Source organism: Juglans microcarpa x Juglans regia, chromosome 2D, assembly GCF_004785595.1.
Source record: "Juglans microcarpa x Juglans regia isolate MS1-56 chromosome 2D, Jm3101_v1.0, whole genome shotgun sequence".
Classification (NCBI taxonomy): Eukaryota; Viridiplantae; Streptophyta; class Magnoliopsida; order Fagales; family Juglandaceae; genus Juglans; species Juglans microcarpa x Juglans regia.
The window spans coordinates 28359318-28377529 of NC_054596.1; the positions used below are offsets into that span (position 1 = coordinate 28359318).

The 18212-nt window shown below is 39.1% G+C and overlaps 1 protein-coding gene across 1 annotated transcript; it reads left to right on the forward strand.

The window, feature by feature from the left end:
• Positions 1-6431: 6431 nt before the first annotated feature.
• Positions 6432-9042, forward strand: LOC121250668 (protein DETOXIFICATION 41-like). Its single transcript, XM_041149852.1, has 8 exons — positions 6432-6815; positions 6989-7533; positions 7633-7719; positions 7819-7875; positions 8014-8252; positions 8354-8472; positions 8578-8664; positions 8765-9042. Exons 1-8 carry the CDS (start codon positions 6507-6509, stop codon positions 8834-8836), a joined length of 1515 nt encoding a protein of 504 aa, XP_041005786.1. The 5' UTR covers positions 6432-6506; the 3' UTR covers positions 8837-9042.
• The last annotated feature ends 9170 nt before the right edge of the window (positions 9043-18212 follow it).

The following is an 18212-nucleotide window of genomic DNA, read 5'->3' on the forward strand; positions in this document are numbered from 1 at the left end:
AATCCAACCACTACTTTGAGTTCCACCAAACCCCACTCCCTCATCGTTTATTGATGGCATCTTACTACATGGAAGGAGAGGCACTTGTCTCGTTCCAAGAGGCTACAAATGGTGGTTTAGTCTGTGATTGGGAGATGTTCTCCAGGGCCTTACTTCTTTGCTTTGGTCCCACAGTGTATGACGATCCAATGGAAGCATTGACAGGGTTGAAACAATCAGGCACTGTTGCCGTTTACATGAGTCAATTCGAAGCACTGTCCAACCGCATGAGAGGTCTCTCAGATTCTCACAAGTTGAGTTGCTTCCTTAGCGGCTTGAAAGATGAGGTTCGCATTCCAATCCGCATGCTTAACCCTATAAATTTAAATGGAGCATATAGATTAGCAAAAATGCAAGAGAAATATCTTTATAGTACCAAAAAAGTAACTAAACCTATGGGAGGGGGAAATCCTTTCCAAGGTTCCTACTCTAGAAATTCATGGAAAAAACCTATGGGGGGTACTAAACCTGTTTACTCAACACAAATGGATGAAAAACGTTGCAAGGGCTTCTGTTACCATTGCGAGGAGAAGTGGAACCCGCTGCATAAATGTAAAAGCCCTAAAATCTATTTGTTGCAAGGAGATGAAGATGGGAGTGATGAAGAGAAAAAGCTGGACAGTGAAGAAAAAGCGGAGACAAGTCAGCACAAAGAAGAGCATCAAATGGGTGAAGTACTGCCCAACCATAAAGAAGAGCTAGAGATTTCCTTGGCTGCCATTTCAGGAACCCCCACAGTGAGAACCATGTGCCTAGTGGGTAGCATAAAGGGGGAACAAGTGGTGATATTGGTGGACTTGAGCAGTTCACACAATTTTATTGACTCTACTTTAGCCATGAAGTTGAAGCTGGTTGTCGATTACTCCATCAATTTGAGGGTGAGAGTAGCTAATGGGCAAGGCTTACACAGTGAAGGGATATGCAGATCTGTACATTTAAAGGTCCAAGGTAATTACTTCAACCTCCTCTCCATTTATTAGATCTTGCTAGCTGTGATATTGTTCTTGGGGTCCAATGGTTAGAGACCTTGGGCCTATAATGTGAGATTTTGCAAAACTATTGATGAGTTTTGTGTGGGAAGGGAAGCCAATAGAATTAAGGGGGCTGAAATTGAATTCCTCAGTGGTGGAAGATAGTGAAAAATTGTTGAGGGCCACTATGACTAAAGGGAAGGGCATTCTTTTACAAATTGTGTGTGAGGGCGGAAGGGAACCAAAAGAGAAGAAGTTGGATGGGAATGTTTCTGAACTATTGCAGGAATTCAAAGAGGTGTTTAATGAGCCTAAAGGACTACCCCCACCTCGTACCCATGACCACAGAATAATCCTTAAGGAGGGCACCCAACCTATAACCAATCGACCTTACCGATACCCCTACTACCATAAAAGGGAAATAGAGAAGATTGTTGCTGAATTGTTAAAGTCAGGAGTGGTGAGGCCCAGTTCTAGCCCATTTTCCTCACCTGTTTTGCTTGTTCGAAAAGCCGACGGAAGTTGGAGGCTTTGTGTAGATTATAGGTCCCTTAATAAGGAAACGATGAAGGCAAAGTTTCCTATTCCAGTCATAGATGAGCTGTTGGACAAACTATTTGGTTCGGTAATTTTCTCTAAGCTCGATTTAAGGTCGGGTTATCACCAAGTACGTGTGGTGCCAAGTGACATTCCCAAAACCGCATTTAGGACCCATGAGGGTCACTATGAGTTTTTGGTGATGCCTTTAGCCTCACCAACGCTCCAGCCACCTTCCAAGGGTTAATGAATGATGTTTTCAGACCCTATTTGAGGAAACTTGTCCTTGTGTTTTTTGACGCCTAGTAAATCTCGAGAGGAGCACTTGGAACACCTAAGGGAAGTCCTAAAGGTGCTTAAATATCACTGTTTATATGCAAAAAAATCCAAGTGCAGGTTTGCAGTGAATGAAGTGGATTATTGGGCCATGTAATCAATGATAAGGGGGTGATGGCTGATGCTTCTAAAATTGCAACAATGTTGGAGTGGCCGGAGCATAAGAATGTGAAGGCCTCAAGAGAGTTCCAAGGGCTCACAGGGTAGTACGGAAAATTCATCCGTAATTATGGGCTGATTGAAGCCCCTCATACCTTGTTACTCAAAAAGAATTCTTTCTTGTGGAGTCCAGAAACCAGCGAGGCTTTTGCAGTGCTAAAGCAGGCTGTTTCTCACCCCCCCCCCCCAAGTGTTGGAATTGCCTGATTTTAGCAAGCCGTATGTGATCGAATTTGATGCTAGTGGGAGAGGGATCGAAGCTGTGTTAATGCAGTGTGGGTAGCCCATTTGCTTCCCGAGTCAGGCCCTTAAAGGAAAAACACTGTTACTCTCAACCTATGAGACGGAGCAGCTAGCTCTAGTCACAGCAGTGCGAAAATGGAGGCCATATCTCTTAGGGAAACCTTTTATTTTTAAAACTGACCAGCAAGCTCTTAAGTTTTTGCTGGAGCAACAAGTGGGCACAAAGACCCAACAGAAATGGATCACCAAGTTGATGGGTTACGACTTTTCTATTGAGTACAAAAAAGGGAAGCAGAATAAGGTGGCCGACGCTCTTTCTAGAAAGGAGGAGGAGTTAAAAGGGGCTGAGTGCTTGGGTATGATTTCATTTCCAATAGCTACTTGGATAGAAGGATTAAAAATGAGTTACCAAACCTCCTTGGAACTTGCTGACTTGTGCAAGCAGCTGCATACTAACCAAGGAATTCCAAAGGGTTACTCCTTACAACAAGGTTTAATTATAAAGAAGGGAAGACTAGTGTTGGCTCCTGATTCAGATTTTCAAAAAAAGGTTATGCAGTAAATTCACCATAATCCTCAAGCTGGCCACTCCGGGTACTTAAAAACTTATCAACGGGCCAAGCGTGATTTCTATTGGAATGGAATGAAGAAGGATATTAAGCAGCTGGTTAGAGAGTGTAACACTTGTCAAGCGGTGAAAAATGAGACTACACATCCAGCGGGATTACTACAGCCTTTACCCCTGCCAAATCAGCCCTAGACTGATATAGCCCTTGATTTTATTGATGGGTAACCTAACTTTAAGGGATTCAGTGTCATTTTGGTGGTGGTGGTTCGCTTTTCAAAATATGCCCATTTTATAGCTCTAGCTCATCCCTATACATCTCAATCAGTAGCTGAGGAATTCATGAAGAATGTGTTCAAGTTGCACGGGTTCCTAGGTCTATGGTGTCAGATAGGGATCCCATTTTCGTAAGTGCCTTCTGGCAAGCTCTATTTCACTCCCAAGGTTCTTCCTTAGACTACAGTTCAACTTATCATCCTCAGACGGACGGCAAAACTGAAGCTCTCAACAAGAGTCTAGAATGTTATATGAGGTGCTATGCGAGTGTGAAACCTAAGATCTGGTCCCAATGGGTGCCTATAGCAGAATGGTAGTGTAACACCACCTATCACACCTCTACTAAAATGACACCGTTTGAGGTTGTGTATGGACACCTTTCCCTGACCTTAATATCCTATGTTCCGGGTACCATCAGTAATGCCACAGCAAATCAAGTTTTGAGAAGTAGAGATCAAATAATTCAGTTGTTAAAGAACAATCTCAGTGAAGCATAGAATCGCATGAAACAGTTTGCAAATAGAAAGAGAACATAAAGAACATTCGAAGTAGATGATTGGGTTTATCTGAAATTACAGCCTTATAGACAAAAAAGCGTGGCAATGAGACACAATTTAAAATTAGCCCCTAGGTACTATAGGCCCTTTCAGATAGAACGAAAGGTGGGTTCTGTGGCTTACAGATTGAAGGTTCCAGATTCTTTTAAGGATCCATCCCACTTTTCATGTCTCATGTCTGAAAAGAAAGTTGGGACCTAATTCAAGTCTTTCCCTCCTTGCCACCCACTAACCACATGGGAGAGGTGAAGCCGGAGCTTGAGCAAGTTCTTGAGCGGTGAATGAAACGGCAGGGAGATCGAGCCATCACGGAGGTCCTTGTGAAATGAGTTGGAATACCCACGGAGGTAAATAGTTGGAAAATTTTGACGAGTCTTCAAGCCCTATACCCACACCTTGTGGGCATGGTGCTTTGATGGAGGGGATTTTGTTATGAAGCCGACGTTAGAGACCCTAGCAGAGAAGATGAGTGGCTGTGAGAGAGCTAAGTGGAGAAGAAGCAATGAAGTGTTGGGTTTCGAAGTGAATGTAAGGGGCTTGAACTGGGACGACGTCGTGCGAGTAAGGAGGAAGTGAGATCAAACGGGGCGTTGCAGCTTAAAGGCAGAGACGTGTGCGTGTGTTTTTGGGTTTTATTCTGGGTGGGGCTTTTAATAATGTAATGCGTACCGTTTGAGTTATAAACTTCAAATGGAGCGTTTTGACAATGGGTTTTAGAGTCTAGCGAGTTATACGGCGTTTGGCCTGCGTGCTAGGTGACACCTGCGTATAAAGTCTTTCTTTGAGTCTATCAGTTAAGTCTAAGTTTCTCAAGGTTAGTTTAGCAAATGCAATAATTAGTAGGGGTGTAACTGGTCCGGTCCGGTCCGGTCCGAGTTTGGATAAAATCTAGGATTGAATCGGTATGTAGCGATTTTATATTTTCTAAAACCGATTACGCACTGATTACCCTCCTAAACCGGTACTTTCTGTTTTACCGGTCCAGTCCCATTTTTCGATTTTTTTAAAATGTAAGTTTCACAATTTGTCATTAAAAATTGATTTATAAAAAAAAATTGATTTAAAAAAATATGTTTTATACTTTATATTAGACTATTGGTATAGTTATAAGTTATATATTAGTATTAGTTATAAACCATATATTTAATATTAGTATTAGTTATAAACTTTTAGTAAAAATTTGTAGTATTAATTATAAGTATAACTATAGTCATTAGTTTATGTTAGACTATTTGTATTAGTTATAAACTTTTAGTGATTTAGCATTAACATTTTATGTAATAATTTATAAATTATAATAAGGAATTATTTCATATATGAATATATAAAATTATATATAAAAATTTATAATTACACATAAAATATAAAACTTATATATATTAATATATATATAATATTTTGTATAAAACTTATATATACAATAAATCAAATATTATTTTTTATATATATTTTTTATCAATCGGTCCGGTCCGATATGAAAAATCTTAAAATCGGAATCGGACCAGAACTGACCAGTTTTCACATTCTAAGAACCGGTCCCAGACCGGACCGATTCAAAATCAATAAAACCGGTCCAGTCCGGACAGGTTTTCAGTTTGAATTTACACCTCTAATAATTAGTTACATGTTAGAGAAATGTAAGGATAAAGAAAAAATCAGAGAGGAAGTTAGGCATCGAGAATATTGCAGTAGTGGAATTTGTAAGAAGGTTAGAGAGCCCTCCAAGCACTCCCGTAGCAATCCATTATCTCTTTTGCATTTCATCATTCAGCATGTGGCCTTTGTTTATCCTTGCAGTAGCAGTATACTTCCATTGCCATTTCCTTCCTCATTGCACGCTGCATTACAGAATCCTACAACTACCATCATTCGTCCATTCCCATCATCTCTATCGTTATTCCTGTAATAACAATTGAGATCTTAACAGCTTTGATCAAAATCTTTGTCAGACATCATTAGCTAACTGTAAATAAAAAAATTAAAGAGTTTTGCTAGGCAATTTAAAACGGGCCTTTTGAGTTTTGTCAAGTTCCTCCGGCCTGGGTCGATTCTTTTCCTTCTCGTTAGTGCCGTACGGTCATTTTTAATGGTTAACGCTGCGTTGAAGAAAAGTTGTCTCATCTATATTATTAGGTGCACGTGTTGACCTAACTCACCACTTCGAACTGTATACCAATTATAATAATACAAACAAAAACATTTGGAAGTGAGAATCCCGCTTCCAAAAGCTCCGAGTAAACCGACCCCGTTTGGGCGCCAGCTGGCGCTTGCAATTTTCTTTTATGGGAAACGGCTTTGGACGTTTGGAATTGTATTTTCCTTGTCGGTTTTGCTCGAATTGCTGAGTCATTCTTTTCGACTATAATAATAATCAAACCTCTTTTTACTTATCATCTTATACATTATATATTATACATATTTTTATTTATTTTTATTTTTATTTTATTTTATTTTATTTTATTCCTTCTAAATTAATTAAATTTTTCGACAAATCATTCAAAAAATTATATATAAAATGTGGATGATAAATAAAATTTTTAATAATTAAAAGGCATTAGAAAAAACTTATCCAAAACCAAATAAAAATTATCCATAACCAAGTGGTTAGGTTTGACCGAACTAGTTAGTTTTAGCTACCCCTCTCTCCTCACCTGAACACGGGTAAATTGGTTGGTGCCTGAGTAATGGAATGGTAGATTATCTATCTATCAAGCTTTGAAAACTCCCTTCATATGCACAGCCGAGTGACATTTCAGCTCATTCAAAATATCAGGCGAGTGTGCAAAAAAGACTGCTGCACGCTCACTCTTGGGGCAGCGAACCATGGGCTCTGCAGAATACCAGCCGCTATTGCTTGGGCTCGACTCACACGCTCGGATTCCCGACTTGTCGTCCGTCGCAATCGAAGAGTTCTTGGAGCACCGACCTGTTGCAAAACGATGGTGGCCTCGGTTAGTAGGGTGGGAGTCGAGGCTCCTCTGGATTCTCTCAGGGGCATCGATTATTGTTTCCATATTCAATTATATGCTAAGCTTTGTGACCCTGGCCTTTGCTGGGCACTTGGGGTCGTTGGAGCTTGCTGGGGCCTCTATTGCTAGCGTTGGAATTCAAGGTCTCGCGTATGGGATTATGGTATATATGACTTGCTAATTTTACTCCATAGTTCAGGACTGGCATTGAAACTATTAAAAAGAAAGCCTTTCTTCATGCATAAATTCTATCTTCTTAATTTGTTCTAGCCCTTTTAGGTCTGTTTTACTGTTTCTCCGTTTTATAAATTTTTTTTTTCCCCTCTCAAACCACAGTTGGGTATGGCCAGTGCTGTGCAAACTGTCTGTGGACAAGCATATGGGGCCAAGAAGTACGCTGCAATGGGTGTCATATGCCAAAGAGCAATAATTTTGCACCTGGGAGCAGCAGTTCTCCTTACTTTTCTATATTGGTTCTCCGGCCCAATCCTAGTAGCAATCGGGCAATCGGCCAGCATAGCTGAAGAAGGCCAGATTTTTGCCCGCGGTTTGATACCCCAACTGTATGCCTTTGCAATTAGCTGCCCGATGCAGAGGTTTCTCCAAGCACAGAACATTGTAAATCCTCTGGCATTCATGTCTGTTGGGGTATTCCTCGTCCATATTCTAATAACATGGTTAGCAGTTTACGTTTTGGACTACGGGCTTTTGGGTGCTGCTCTGACGCTAAGCTTCTCTTGGTGGCTTCTGGTCATTTTAAATGGGCTTTATATTCTGTTAAGCCCCTCCTGCAAGGAAACTTGGACTGGTTTCTCAATCAAAGCCTTCAAAGGAATCTGGCCTTATTTCAAGCTTACTGTGGCTTCTGCTGTCATGTTGTGGTGCGTACAAAAAGTTTCCCTCTCCCTTTTGTCTTCCGTCATTTATTTTTTTTCTAATTTCAATAATTTAATAGAATTTAATCATAATGTTAAATGCAGTTTGGAGATATGGTACAACCAAGGATTAGTACTTATATCAGGGCTCCTCCCCAATCCTACAATCTCACTGGACTCTATTTCTATTTGGTAAGTCAAACCTCTATCACTGCTTCCTCTTTTTTATTTTTCCCTTTTTGAAAACATTGTCAACTAACTTGAATTTTTCTAATATGTCAATGATTTCAGTATGAATTACTTGAACTGGGACATGCAATTCATGTTGGGCCTCAGCGCAGCAGCCAGGTCTGTCTGAGACAATAAAAATGGTTTAAAACTAGAATAGATGTTTTTCCTTTGCTTGTCCTATATTTTCCTTTACCACAAAGATGAGCAGTAAAATTACAATGGAATAAGCATGTGTTTTCGTGTGCCTGGTTGCAGTGTCCGAGTCAGTAATGAGCTTGGAGCAGGACATCCAAGGGTTGCAAAATTTTCAGTACTAGTGGTGAATGGAACCAGCATCCTCATTAGCATAGTTTTCACCATCATTGTTCTAGTTTTTAAAGTTGGATTGAGCAAACTCTTTACAACTGACACTGAGGTTATCGAGGCAGTGTCCGAGTTGACTCCATTGCTTGCCATTTCTGTTTTCTTAAATGGCATTCAACCTATCCTCTCAGGTAACAAATCTAACATGCTATCCTCTCAGCAGATGAAATAGAAGCAAACATGATGGGTTTTTTTTTTTTTTTTCTTTTTTTCTTAATCTTCAAAATCTCAGGAGTGGCAATTGGGAGTGGATGGCAAGGTGTGGTTGCTTATGTTAACCTCGCCACATACTACATAATCGGTCTTCCAATTGGATGTGTTCTTGGCTTCAAAACTAGTCTTGGAGTAGCAGTAAGTTGAATCTCACGCTCAGTTCTCCCTAAATCTTATATCTTCTGTTGTCGTTTAGTAAATATATAACAATGGAGTGGGATGATGCATGATGGCATTGTTCAGGGGATTTGGTGGGGCATGATTATTGGAGTTCTTTTGCAAACGATAACTCTAATTATTCTTACGGCCAGAACAAATTGGGATGCTGAGGTACTTTTATTTCTTTACCATTATGTCATCGATAAGTACATTTATCATCAGATTTGAATTACCTTTGCAAGTGTTTTCATAATTTACAATGCTTGTGTAGGTTCAAAAGGCCGCGGACCGGTTGAAGAAATCAGCAGACGAAGATGCCTTGGATTTGGTGTCCGACATATAAGACGTTTCAGTACTGATCTATGTATTGCATATGCATCAATTGACCACAATTTTAGCCCCTTTTTTTTTTTTTAAACAAAACTTCACCTATAGATTTCTCCCTCTGTTGAATTCTGTATTAACCCCGAATTCCAAATTTTGATCGTCGAAGAAAGAAATCGCTCTTGCTCTATGCCATTAAGAAATCAATGTGTGGATTTGAGGAGAGATGTTTTTCCCAAAACAGAGTCGCTCTAGAATGGGTAAGGTTTTTTTTTTTTTGTTTTTTTTGGATCAAATATGCATTAAAATAAGCCAATGGTACAAGGGGTAAGCTGTCCTAAACATGTTGTATATAATATAAATCATACTAAGAATAAGAATCACAATCATTAAATCATAGTCTAGAAAATATATCTGTGGAAGACATCTTGAAAGCAAATCTTGATACTCCACATATGTTAGCAACCAAATCTCTCTCCTTACTCCTCACAAAAGTATTAGTCTATAAGAGGTTAGTCTATAATGGGGCAAGTCAATAGACACGTACGGAGAGGAGAGGAGAGGAGAGGAGACCTAGCCTTATATATAGAAAACTTATGGAGTTCTCCCATTAAAGACTCGAATCTCAGTAAGGTTTAAGAAATTTTCAGAATAAAACCTTTAAGCTTTCCCGTAAGGTTTAGGAAATTTCCAAAATAAAGCATTTAAGCTTCGTGGCCTACATACGTAATTTACCACATTAAATAGGATATAATCCTATATTACTAAGGTACAAAAACCCCAAATGATTATTCAACATATTGGGTTTAATTAAAGTACCATTATGAACTATATATCTAATCCGTTTCTATAAAATACAAAATATGCAATCAAATGAAGTCCACATTTTGAAAATATTCTAACAAAACAAACATCCTATTACAATACTTGCAATGAAATATAAAAATAAACAGGATATGCAATTGAACCTTAAAACTAAAGTACATGCACTCGGAATAATAATAATGAAGAAAATGCGCTCCTATACATGCAATGTAACTTTATATATCTAAGTAGGACAAGTACTACCAATCATCTTTAATGGGTGAATGGTACAAAATCCAAACTTTCCCCAACTCTAGGTACATGCTAATGAGTTGGATAATCATGTTTTTCTAACTCATGCAACGGACTCGTTTGTTTTTACAATATATCTCATCTCATCTCATCTCATATAATCATTACAATATTTTTAAATTCTCACATAAGATAAAATAAACAATTCAAAATTTTCAAATCCTAAAACAATAATAATATTAAAAAATATATTTTAATAATATTTTATTCAATTTTTAACTTTTATCTCAATTTATCTTATTTCATTTGTAAAAACAAACGAGACATTAATGCCTTCTTATTCGTATGTAAAAGAATGTCCTAAAAGGAAAGTGAATTTTGTTCCTACTATTGTTGAGGGGCAAAATTGTTACTGTCAATGTTCCTATATCTACGGAAGTAGCCCCACTTAAGAGAACATCATCGAAGGTTTGCCTCTTATTGTCGTCATTGTGGCAAATTTGGCCATATTATTCAATCTAATTACTTTAGGTTTCACCCCAAACAGCACAAAAGAGATATTTTTTGATGAATAATCTCAAGGGGTTGGTCAAGAATATGAGTGTGATTGCTGGCTTTCCGCTTAAGACTAGACTACCTGAGTACTCGAATTTGTGAGCTTACTAGTCAACACACCCATGCTTTCGACTCTGTATGGTGAAAATTCTAATTTAAGAAAGTTAGGTGGACCCTAGGATTAGGATTTCTATATTTAAAAGCAAATTTTGGATTTAGCCCAACAACTAGGGCCGAGCCCACTAAGACCAAGAGAGGGTATGCTGGCATCCCTAGGATAACCTAGTCTAAATCTAAAACCCTAGGATGACCTAGTCTAAACCAAAAATCCCAAGATGACTAAGTGTGACACCCCCAACTTCTGCTTGGGATGGAATGGAGGCTTAGAGCGTCGGGACATGTAATTCAAGGTTACATACCCATGTACATGACAATTAATATGTAATGCATCTTATAAATGCAACTAGCAGAACGCAATATTCACAACGGATTAAGGGTGAAAATATAACTTTATGCCAGAATAACGAAAAATATCCTCAATGCATTAATGATCATCATAGGTTCAAAACCACATAGTAGCATAAGCTAAGCATAAAAGTCTCTAAAGTTAATTTAAACGCTTCATGCATTCTAGAGTATGAAGAACTAAGGTTACAAACATAGGGGTCAAGTCCAGTCTCTCCTTGAGGTCTAGTTCCTCCTCAATCTGTTGAATCCAGCACTTCATCCACTCCGTCCTCTTCAAATCCTAGCACAACTTCTATCATTCTAAGTGGAATGATAATGAGTCTACAAGAGGTGAGATTTATATGAAATATCAATAAGTTAACAACCAACTTGCACAAAGATAAAATATGCATAAAGAATGATAAATATGAAATATAGGAAATGCAGGAAAATGTGCTTATCTCCCATCCAGGTTCCTCATCATTTTCAGAAAAACTTTGATGCACTTTCTCTTTCAGAGAACATTTTCACTTTCTCATTTCAAAAACATGACATTTCTAAAGAGACATTTCATACCTCATTACTTTAAAAAATTATAACATTTCATCATTATTAAAACCCTCATTAACATACGTATGGTAGCAACACAGTTCCTCATATGCACCGTGAGCACATGTCGATGATCGTAGCACAACTTATGATGACAATACGTCTTTGTCTGTAGCCATCATTCTCAATGTATTGATAATATAAAATAACATAATTATAACATCATAACATATACACCAACCAGTATTAGGTGTCATAACATTTGACTTCACTCTGTCATTCTTTAAAAAGAACTCATTCGAAACTCGTTGACTGTTCTTCGTTAATCCAGGAGTTACCAATCCATTTTTACTCACTCCAAAGTGGACAGAGGAGTTCCATTAGGATAATTCTCCATCCTAGCCTTTGTGGTCGTGAAAAAATTTATTTTTATGCAATGCTTTGAAAAATATATTTCATGACATATGCATAGTAATCTTCATGAAAAATGATATTTATATATGCAATATGCTAAAATGGTAAGAATTTCATATGTCATGTAAACAAGTAATCAAATACTCAATGATGTATCATATGATGTTTCATGCTTAAAATGACATTTAATATGAATGTGACGTTTAACACAAGAATCATAAATAAATTATCTAAGAGTAAGTTAGCTTACAAACTTTCTGAGTTTGGAAATAGACGTAGCGTTTGAAATCAAATTCATACTATGTTAGGATTAAAACTACTATGGATGAGGTTCATAAACAAAGGTTTCAAAAATGGATATTTATAAAAATACCCCTAAACTTTCCAAAATTGTCATTAAGGCCCTAAATTTTTACTATTTGCAAACAAATCTCAAATTTAACCATACTTCATGTACATCATATTTTTTTATATTCTAAAACCATCATACTCTAAGAATTATAAAATTCAAAGTGGAACTAACTCAAACAATCCCAACCTGTGGCATGCACTCTGGTTGATGTCTAAATGTGATTTCAACTATTAATCCCTATGAATGCATGCATATGAAATTCTCTTTAGTCACAAAAAATCACTATAGTTCTTAATGATATGATAAAGACTAATTATTAGATAATCAAGTTCATCCCAACCCTTAATCATGGCTAAGAACCTTAATCTTCATTAATCTTTCATCAATCAAATTTGATGTTCTTAGTGCAAATCATCAAAGTATGTTTTCAAAACTTAACCAAAATATGGAAATTTCATTCTTATCCCAATCAGAAGGTTTCTATATGCTTAAATCATCAAGCCTAGGTGGAACAAATGAAACTTCAAGCCTTAATCACAATTTACTTAAAACCTATGAATATTTTGATGATCAAAACAAGATAGAATCAAAACCTATCATGGCATGCTTCTAATAAAAAAAATCAAACCTTCCATGATCATTCTGAGACATTAATAAATCATATTAAAACATACTTAAGACATGCCATAGCTAAATTTCCACTTAAAATAATTGAAACACTTAATCCATCCTTAATGAACCCGATTTTGAATTAAGCATGTAACATTTTCTAAACTCAACCAAAATTCACTCCAATACTTGAAATCAAGGCTTCAAATGTAAACTAAGATCAAGGGCAAGAAAACTTACAAATTTCGTAGCCCACTCAAGCTCCTAGCACAAGAACTCTCAAGAACTTCCAAGAATACTCAACTCACTCACCTTTAAGTTTTTCTCAAGAGCAAAGAGGGAAGATTGCTCTCTATGCTCAAGGGGAAACTGTAGAGGAGGTGTGAAAGAATGAGGGGGTGAATGGGCCTTTTATAGATGGCCAAGAGGGTAGAGGCATTGGCCTTGGTCCAACGAGATTGGTTGAGGTGGGAGGTGGTGTAAGGGCTGATTTGTTTTTTAGATTTCAGTCCATCAGCTTGTGCAGACCAAAACAGTGCCCTAAACCACCATGATTTCACCTTTATAGTTACTACATTGCTCCTATGGGGGCTACTCAAGTCATGGTGCAGATGAGAGATGAGAAAATCATCAAAACCACCCAAAGGGGCTGGCAGGTTCAAGTGGTTTCCATGGGTAGATTTGATCATTACTTTGACTCATTTCCTTGGCTTTTCTTCAAGACAGAATTGTGCAGAGGTAAGGTCATTTCTTGAAGGCGTTTTCAGGTGGTAGAAGATGGAGAATTGGCTATCATGTGATCATGGAGGTGCAGCTCAAATAAGGTGATGCAAGGGAAGTGGTTGCCAAGTGGAGTGGTCTTGGATGCCTTCAATTTTGTGTCTTCTTTGGGCCAGAAAACTAAGTCAAATGGTCATGATGACCATGAGGACCTCTTGGGTATTGGGTGGTGTTGGAGGTGGCATGGGGTGGTGGCTTAACCATGGCAGATGGGTTGTTGAAACTCAACCAAATCAGTTTGCAACCAGCTAGCTTCCTAGGTGAAATCGGTTTGGTATTTTGGTTTGGTTCTTAAGACCAAACTCATCCAAGGCTTGGTCTGGGTTCAAATGGGTATCATGAGGTGTTTAAGGACCATAATGACTTTGAGAAAAAGGCACAAGAAGATTGGGCTTAAGGGCAAAATAGTCCATGCACACAGGGCACACATATGTGCCGATTGGTGTAGTTTTGGGATTTGATATGTCATTTCCTCCAATGACATATGTGGAGGTTTATCTAGGGTCTTAGTATGATCTAAGACTAATATAATTGAGTAATAAAATAAGAAAATTTCATATCAAAAGGTTAAAAAAGATTAAGTAAGAAAATTAAACTTTAAAACATGGTTTAAAGATCACTAATCTTAGGTAAGTTGATCAATGGTCTTAACCCAATTTCAAAACCTAATTTTGGTACTTAGGGTATGACATGGGCTTGAGAAAACCCATGGTATGATGTATTGGCCTTTCAAAATGAAGAGTGAAATAAAACAAAACACGGTTTTGGGCCTTGTGGGCTTAAAAGGGCCTTTAGTGTGGGTTCATGGTTCATGGGCTTTTGTGTTTGAGTGAATGGGGGCCTTGTTTCCAGATTTTGAGGGATTAAAAGAGACCTCAAGATCCATAAAGACGGGAGTTGAAAGGCTCACATTGATATAATTGGGCTATGAGTCAAATCTATACCAATCTTGGCCTAAAGGCCTTATGCCTTCCTCATACTTGGGCCAAGTCTATTCTACCAAGTCTTGCACTCATATGAGACTTGTTTTAGGGCTTCTAAGGATTGACCCATAAATGTCCTAAGGTTCTAAAGGCCTTAATAGAATTACTAATGGGCTTATTTCTCTAATCTTTCATGCTTAATAAGTTGGGCCTAATACCTTTCACTCTTACTAAGTTAGGCCCAATAACCTTATGTCCTTTTCATTGGGCTTACTTTCTAGTGTCCTCCAAGATAGACTTAAAACTTTATATCTTCCAAATTGGGCCTAAGACTTTTTAACATCTTAACCTTAATCCATCATATCCTTAGCGCATTAGGGCCCTTAAGTTTTATTGCCTCTTTTAAGCCTTTATACCCAAAAAGCTTGGGCCTTTAGTAAACCACTCTTTGGGCCTTCTCCAAATCCATCAAATATTCAACCCAAATTGCTTAGCCCATTAATGTGTCATTCTCTTATGGGCCTCTTGGCTTCTTATCCTCAAAATTAATAAAGCACTAAAAAATTCTCCTAAATAATATTACTAACCAATCAAGCTCTAAAAATTTCATTTTTCCTCAAAAATCAATATTGCACTAGAATCTTATACTAATTCTTCTAAACCCAAAGTATACGGTCCTCTTATCAACTCAAATATCCAAATTTGTTCTCATTCTCAAATAGTCCAACTCCTAATTAATTGGGATTGAGGCTACTAAGGTTAAGGCCTAAGGAGCTTTTTAGGCGGGGTGTTACATCAAGACCCCAAGCCTATTCTAGATTCCTCACTAAGTCAAAACACTAGGAGTCTCATCTCACTTGGACTTGCACCCTACAAAATCCTATTTATAGAACCCTAGAACTCACTTTACACCTCAAGATTTATGTTGCACCCTTGCACCTCTACAAGTCACTCATTCGGCCACCACACCCTAGCCTCCCCACGTTGTGCATCACCCCACTTCGTCGGTAAGTCTTCTTTCTTTTCCCTCACACCCTCTCACACACACGTCACAGGTTAAACCACCACACATTCGAGCACTCACACACACGCCTAGCACACCACACCTGCCACCAACACAACCATCATAGCACCATGGCCCTCAACCACACATCCAATATATGTCTCAGCCACCAAGGTTGTAACACTCTGCTCCTTCCTTCTTACATACGCTTCTTCTTTCTGACGTAAGTAAATTTCGAGGACGGAAATTATGCAACAGTCTGCTCTTCTCTCTAATGATTGTGAGCCTTGTAATGCGTACTGAACCTCGATGGCGTGTTTCAAAAGATATTATGTGATTTCTAAAGTACGCCCAATGTTTTAAATGCATTGAAAATATTTAAATGAGGTATTTCCAGTGTTACTGAACTAAACTTGATTTTAAATAAGACAATTATAATATTTTTGAAGAGCTCCAAAACTATTATAATTGTTGAAAATTATTTTAATATTATTATTAAAATGATTTCAGTTATTTAAAATATTATGACATTTAAATTATGTTGAAAGCTTTAATTAATTAAATAGTTTATTCTTTTAAAGATATTAAATTAGACTTCATCATTTTATTAATGATGAAAGAATATTATTTTATAAACTAAAGTTTAGTTTAAATAATATTCTACCTTATTTCCTCTCAGTGCTTTTAAATAAGTTAATATTTACACATTTTCAAATCAGTGTTTTAATCCTCCACTGTTAGATCGTTTTGAAGATCCCAAGATAAAGGGATCAGGATTAAAATCCAGACTCTCTTTCTTTCTCCCTCACTTTTCCCTCCCCTCTCTCTCTCTCCTCCCTCTCCACTTGAACCCGATTGAAACCCCCTCCCCCTAGCCGAATTCTTTCTCAGCCCAGCCCAACCCAGCCCAGCCCAGCACCGCCGTGCCCGCTTCGTCTCATTGCCACAACCACCGGCGTCCCCTCATGCTGGCAAGCTCCTTCCCTCCACTGGTGAACCCCACGCACAGCTCTCCCTCTCTTTTCAAGATAAGTTAGTCGAAATGGGTAAAACCCATTTCTCTTCCATGCACCACTGTGCGTGGCCACCCACGGCCACCCAAAGCCTCCATGAGCTCCTCCTTCCCTCCGCTTCCTCCTCCCCTTGACTCGAGGCCCATAGCCTCCCTCACACGCAGGGGCTCTCCCCTCCCTCATGCACGGGTTCTCTCCTTTCCACCGCCGTACGCCGCCACCCATGATGGCCAGCCACCATCTCAAGACTCCTCTGGCCACCATCAGCCTACCCCAACCACCCATAGCCCCGATCTACCCCTCACGCATGCTCACTCTCTCTCACTTTCCCACGGCTCCTCTTCGCCCATTAGCTTAGATTCGCCGCCATAGGCTACCGTACCGCCTCCACCTTGCCACCACAGCTCCACCAGCAACCTCCTAAGCTCCCCCATGGCCAGCCACGACCATCCAAGCTCTTCCCTCCGACTTCCATGCCTTGAGACCCACGGGTTTCCCTTGGAAACCCACGGCTTCGCTGTGCTTCGCCACCCCAACCACCACTAGGCCACCATGAGCCCTTCCAAGAGCACGACCCAGACCTTTTACGCATAGATCCGCACTCGTAGCCATCTCCAATGGCCAAAATAGCCACTATACGTGGGTTAGCCACCACATAAGTCCCTTCCAATGTCATCAATCGTGATGGTTAGCGAACAATGCACAACTCAACCCCGTCGATGGTATAACCCTCTATCCCTCATTAATTATGTTATTTGTTAGTTGATTAGGTTGTGGACTGTGCTGTTAGTATTATGAAGTTTGTTATATTCTGATGTGCTGTGTAGTGAAGTGTTGGGCGTAGTTGGGAAGTGTGTTGTGGACTGTGTTGTGTAGTGTGGTTGGGGAATATGTGTTGTAATGGTGACATGGCGTTATGTGGATTGGGAAGAGAGTGTGTACTCTCATGGTGTAGTGTGACATAAGGAGAGTATATGTAAAATATACCATCCTGGTGTAATGTGGAATGGAGGGAGTACACGTGGAGTGTACTCTATGTGGTGGAGTGATGCACCATATGGCGGGTATGCCATAATGGTTATATGGCATAGCATGTGTGAAAGGAGTACACGTGGAACGTACTCCATGCGATGGAGTGATGCATCATATGTTGTGTATGCCATAATGGTGATGTGGTGTAACGTGTTTGAATGGAGTATACGTGGGGTGTAATCCATGAGGTGCAGCGATATAGCGTGTGGCGTGTCACAGAGATAAGGATGGTTGTGGGGTTGATGGGTGTAGAGCATGATGAGTAGTGTCGGGAACTGTGGAACAGTATCCTGAAGTAGCTGTGATGTGACCTGTAGTCTGAGGTGACAAGTGTCATGGTGATTGACTTAAGGCTAGGAGTATGTGTGAAGTGGCAGAACAAGTGTAAGAGTGCGCAGTGGAAGCATGACTGGGAAATGTCACGAAGTGACATGGTTACTGGCAGTCGTGCTTGTGATGGGTAAGGAGTTAGTGTTGGAATGGTGTAGCAGAAACATGACGAGATGTCACGATGTGACAGGAGTACGCGAGGGACTGTACTCACGATGAGTTAAGAGTTGGCATAGAGATAGCGTAGCGGAATGTCAAGTGACGTGACACGGTCATGGTGTAGCTTAGAAGTAGTCTCGAGCTATATGCCGTGATGTAAGGCGTAGTTGTGA

Bases quoted from the DNA above. Each gene is read 5' to 3' on its own strand.
- LOC121250668 (XM_041149852.1), top strand. From the start codon at position 6,507: ATGGGCTCTGCAGAATACCAGCCGCTATTGCTTGGGCTCGACTCACAC. The intron at 7,534-7,632 runs GTGCGTACAAAA...TGTTAAATGCAG, and splicing joins GCTTCTGCTGTCATGTTGTG to TTTGGAGATATGGTACAACC. The intron at 8,253-8,353 runs GTAACAAATCTA...TCAAAATCTCAG, and splicing joins CATTCAACCTATCCTCTCAG to GAGTGGCAATTGGGAGTGGA.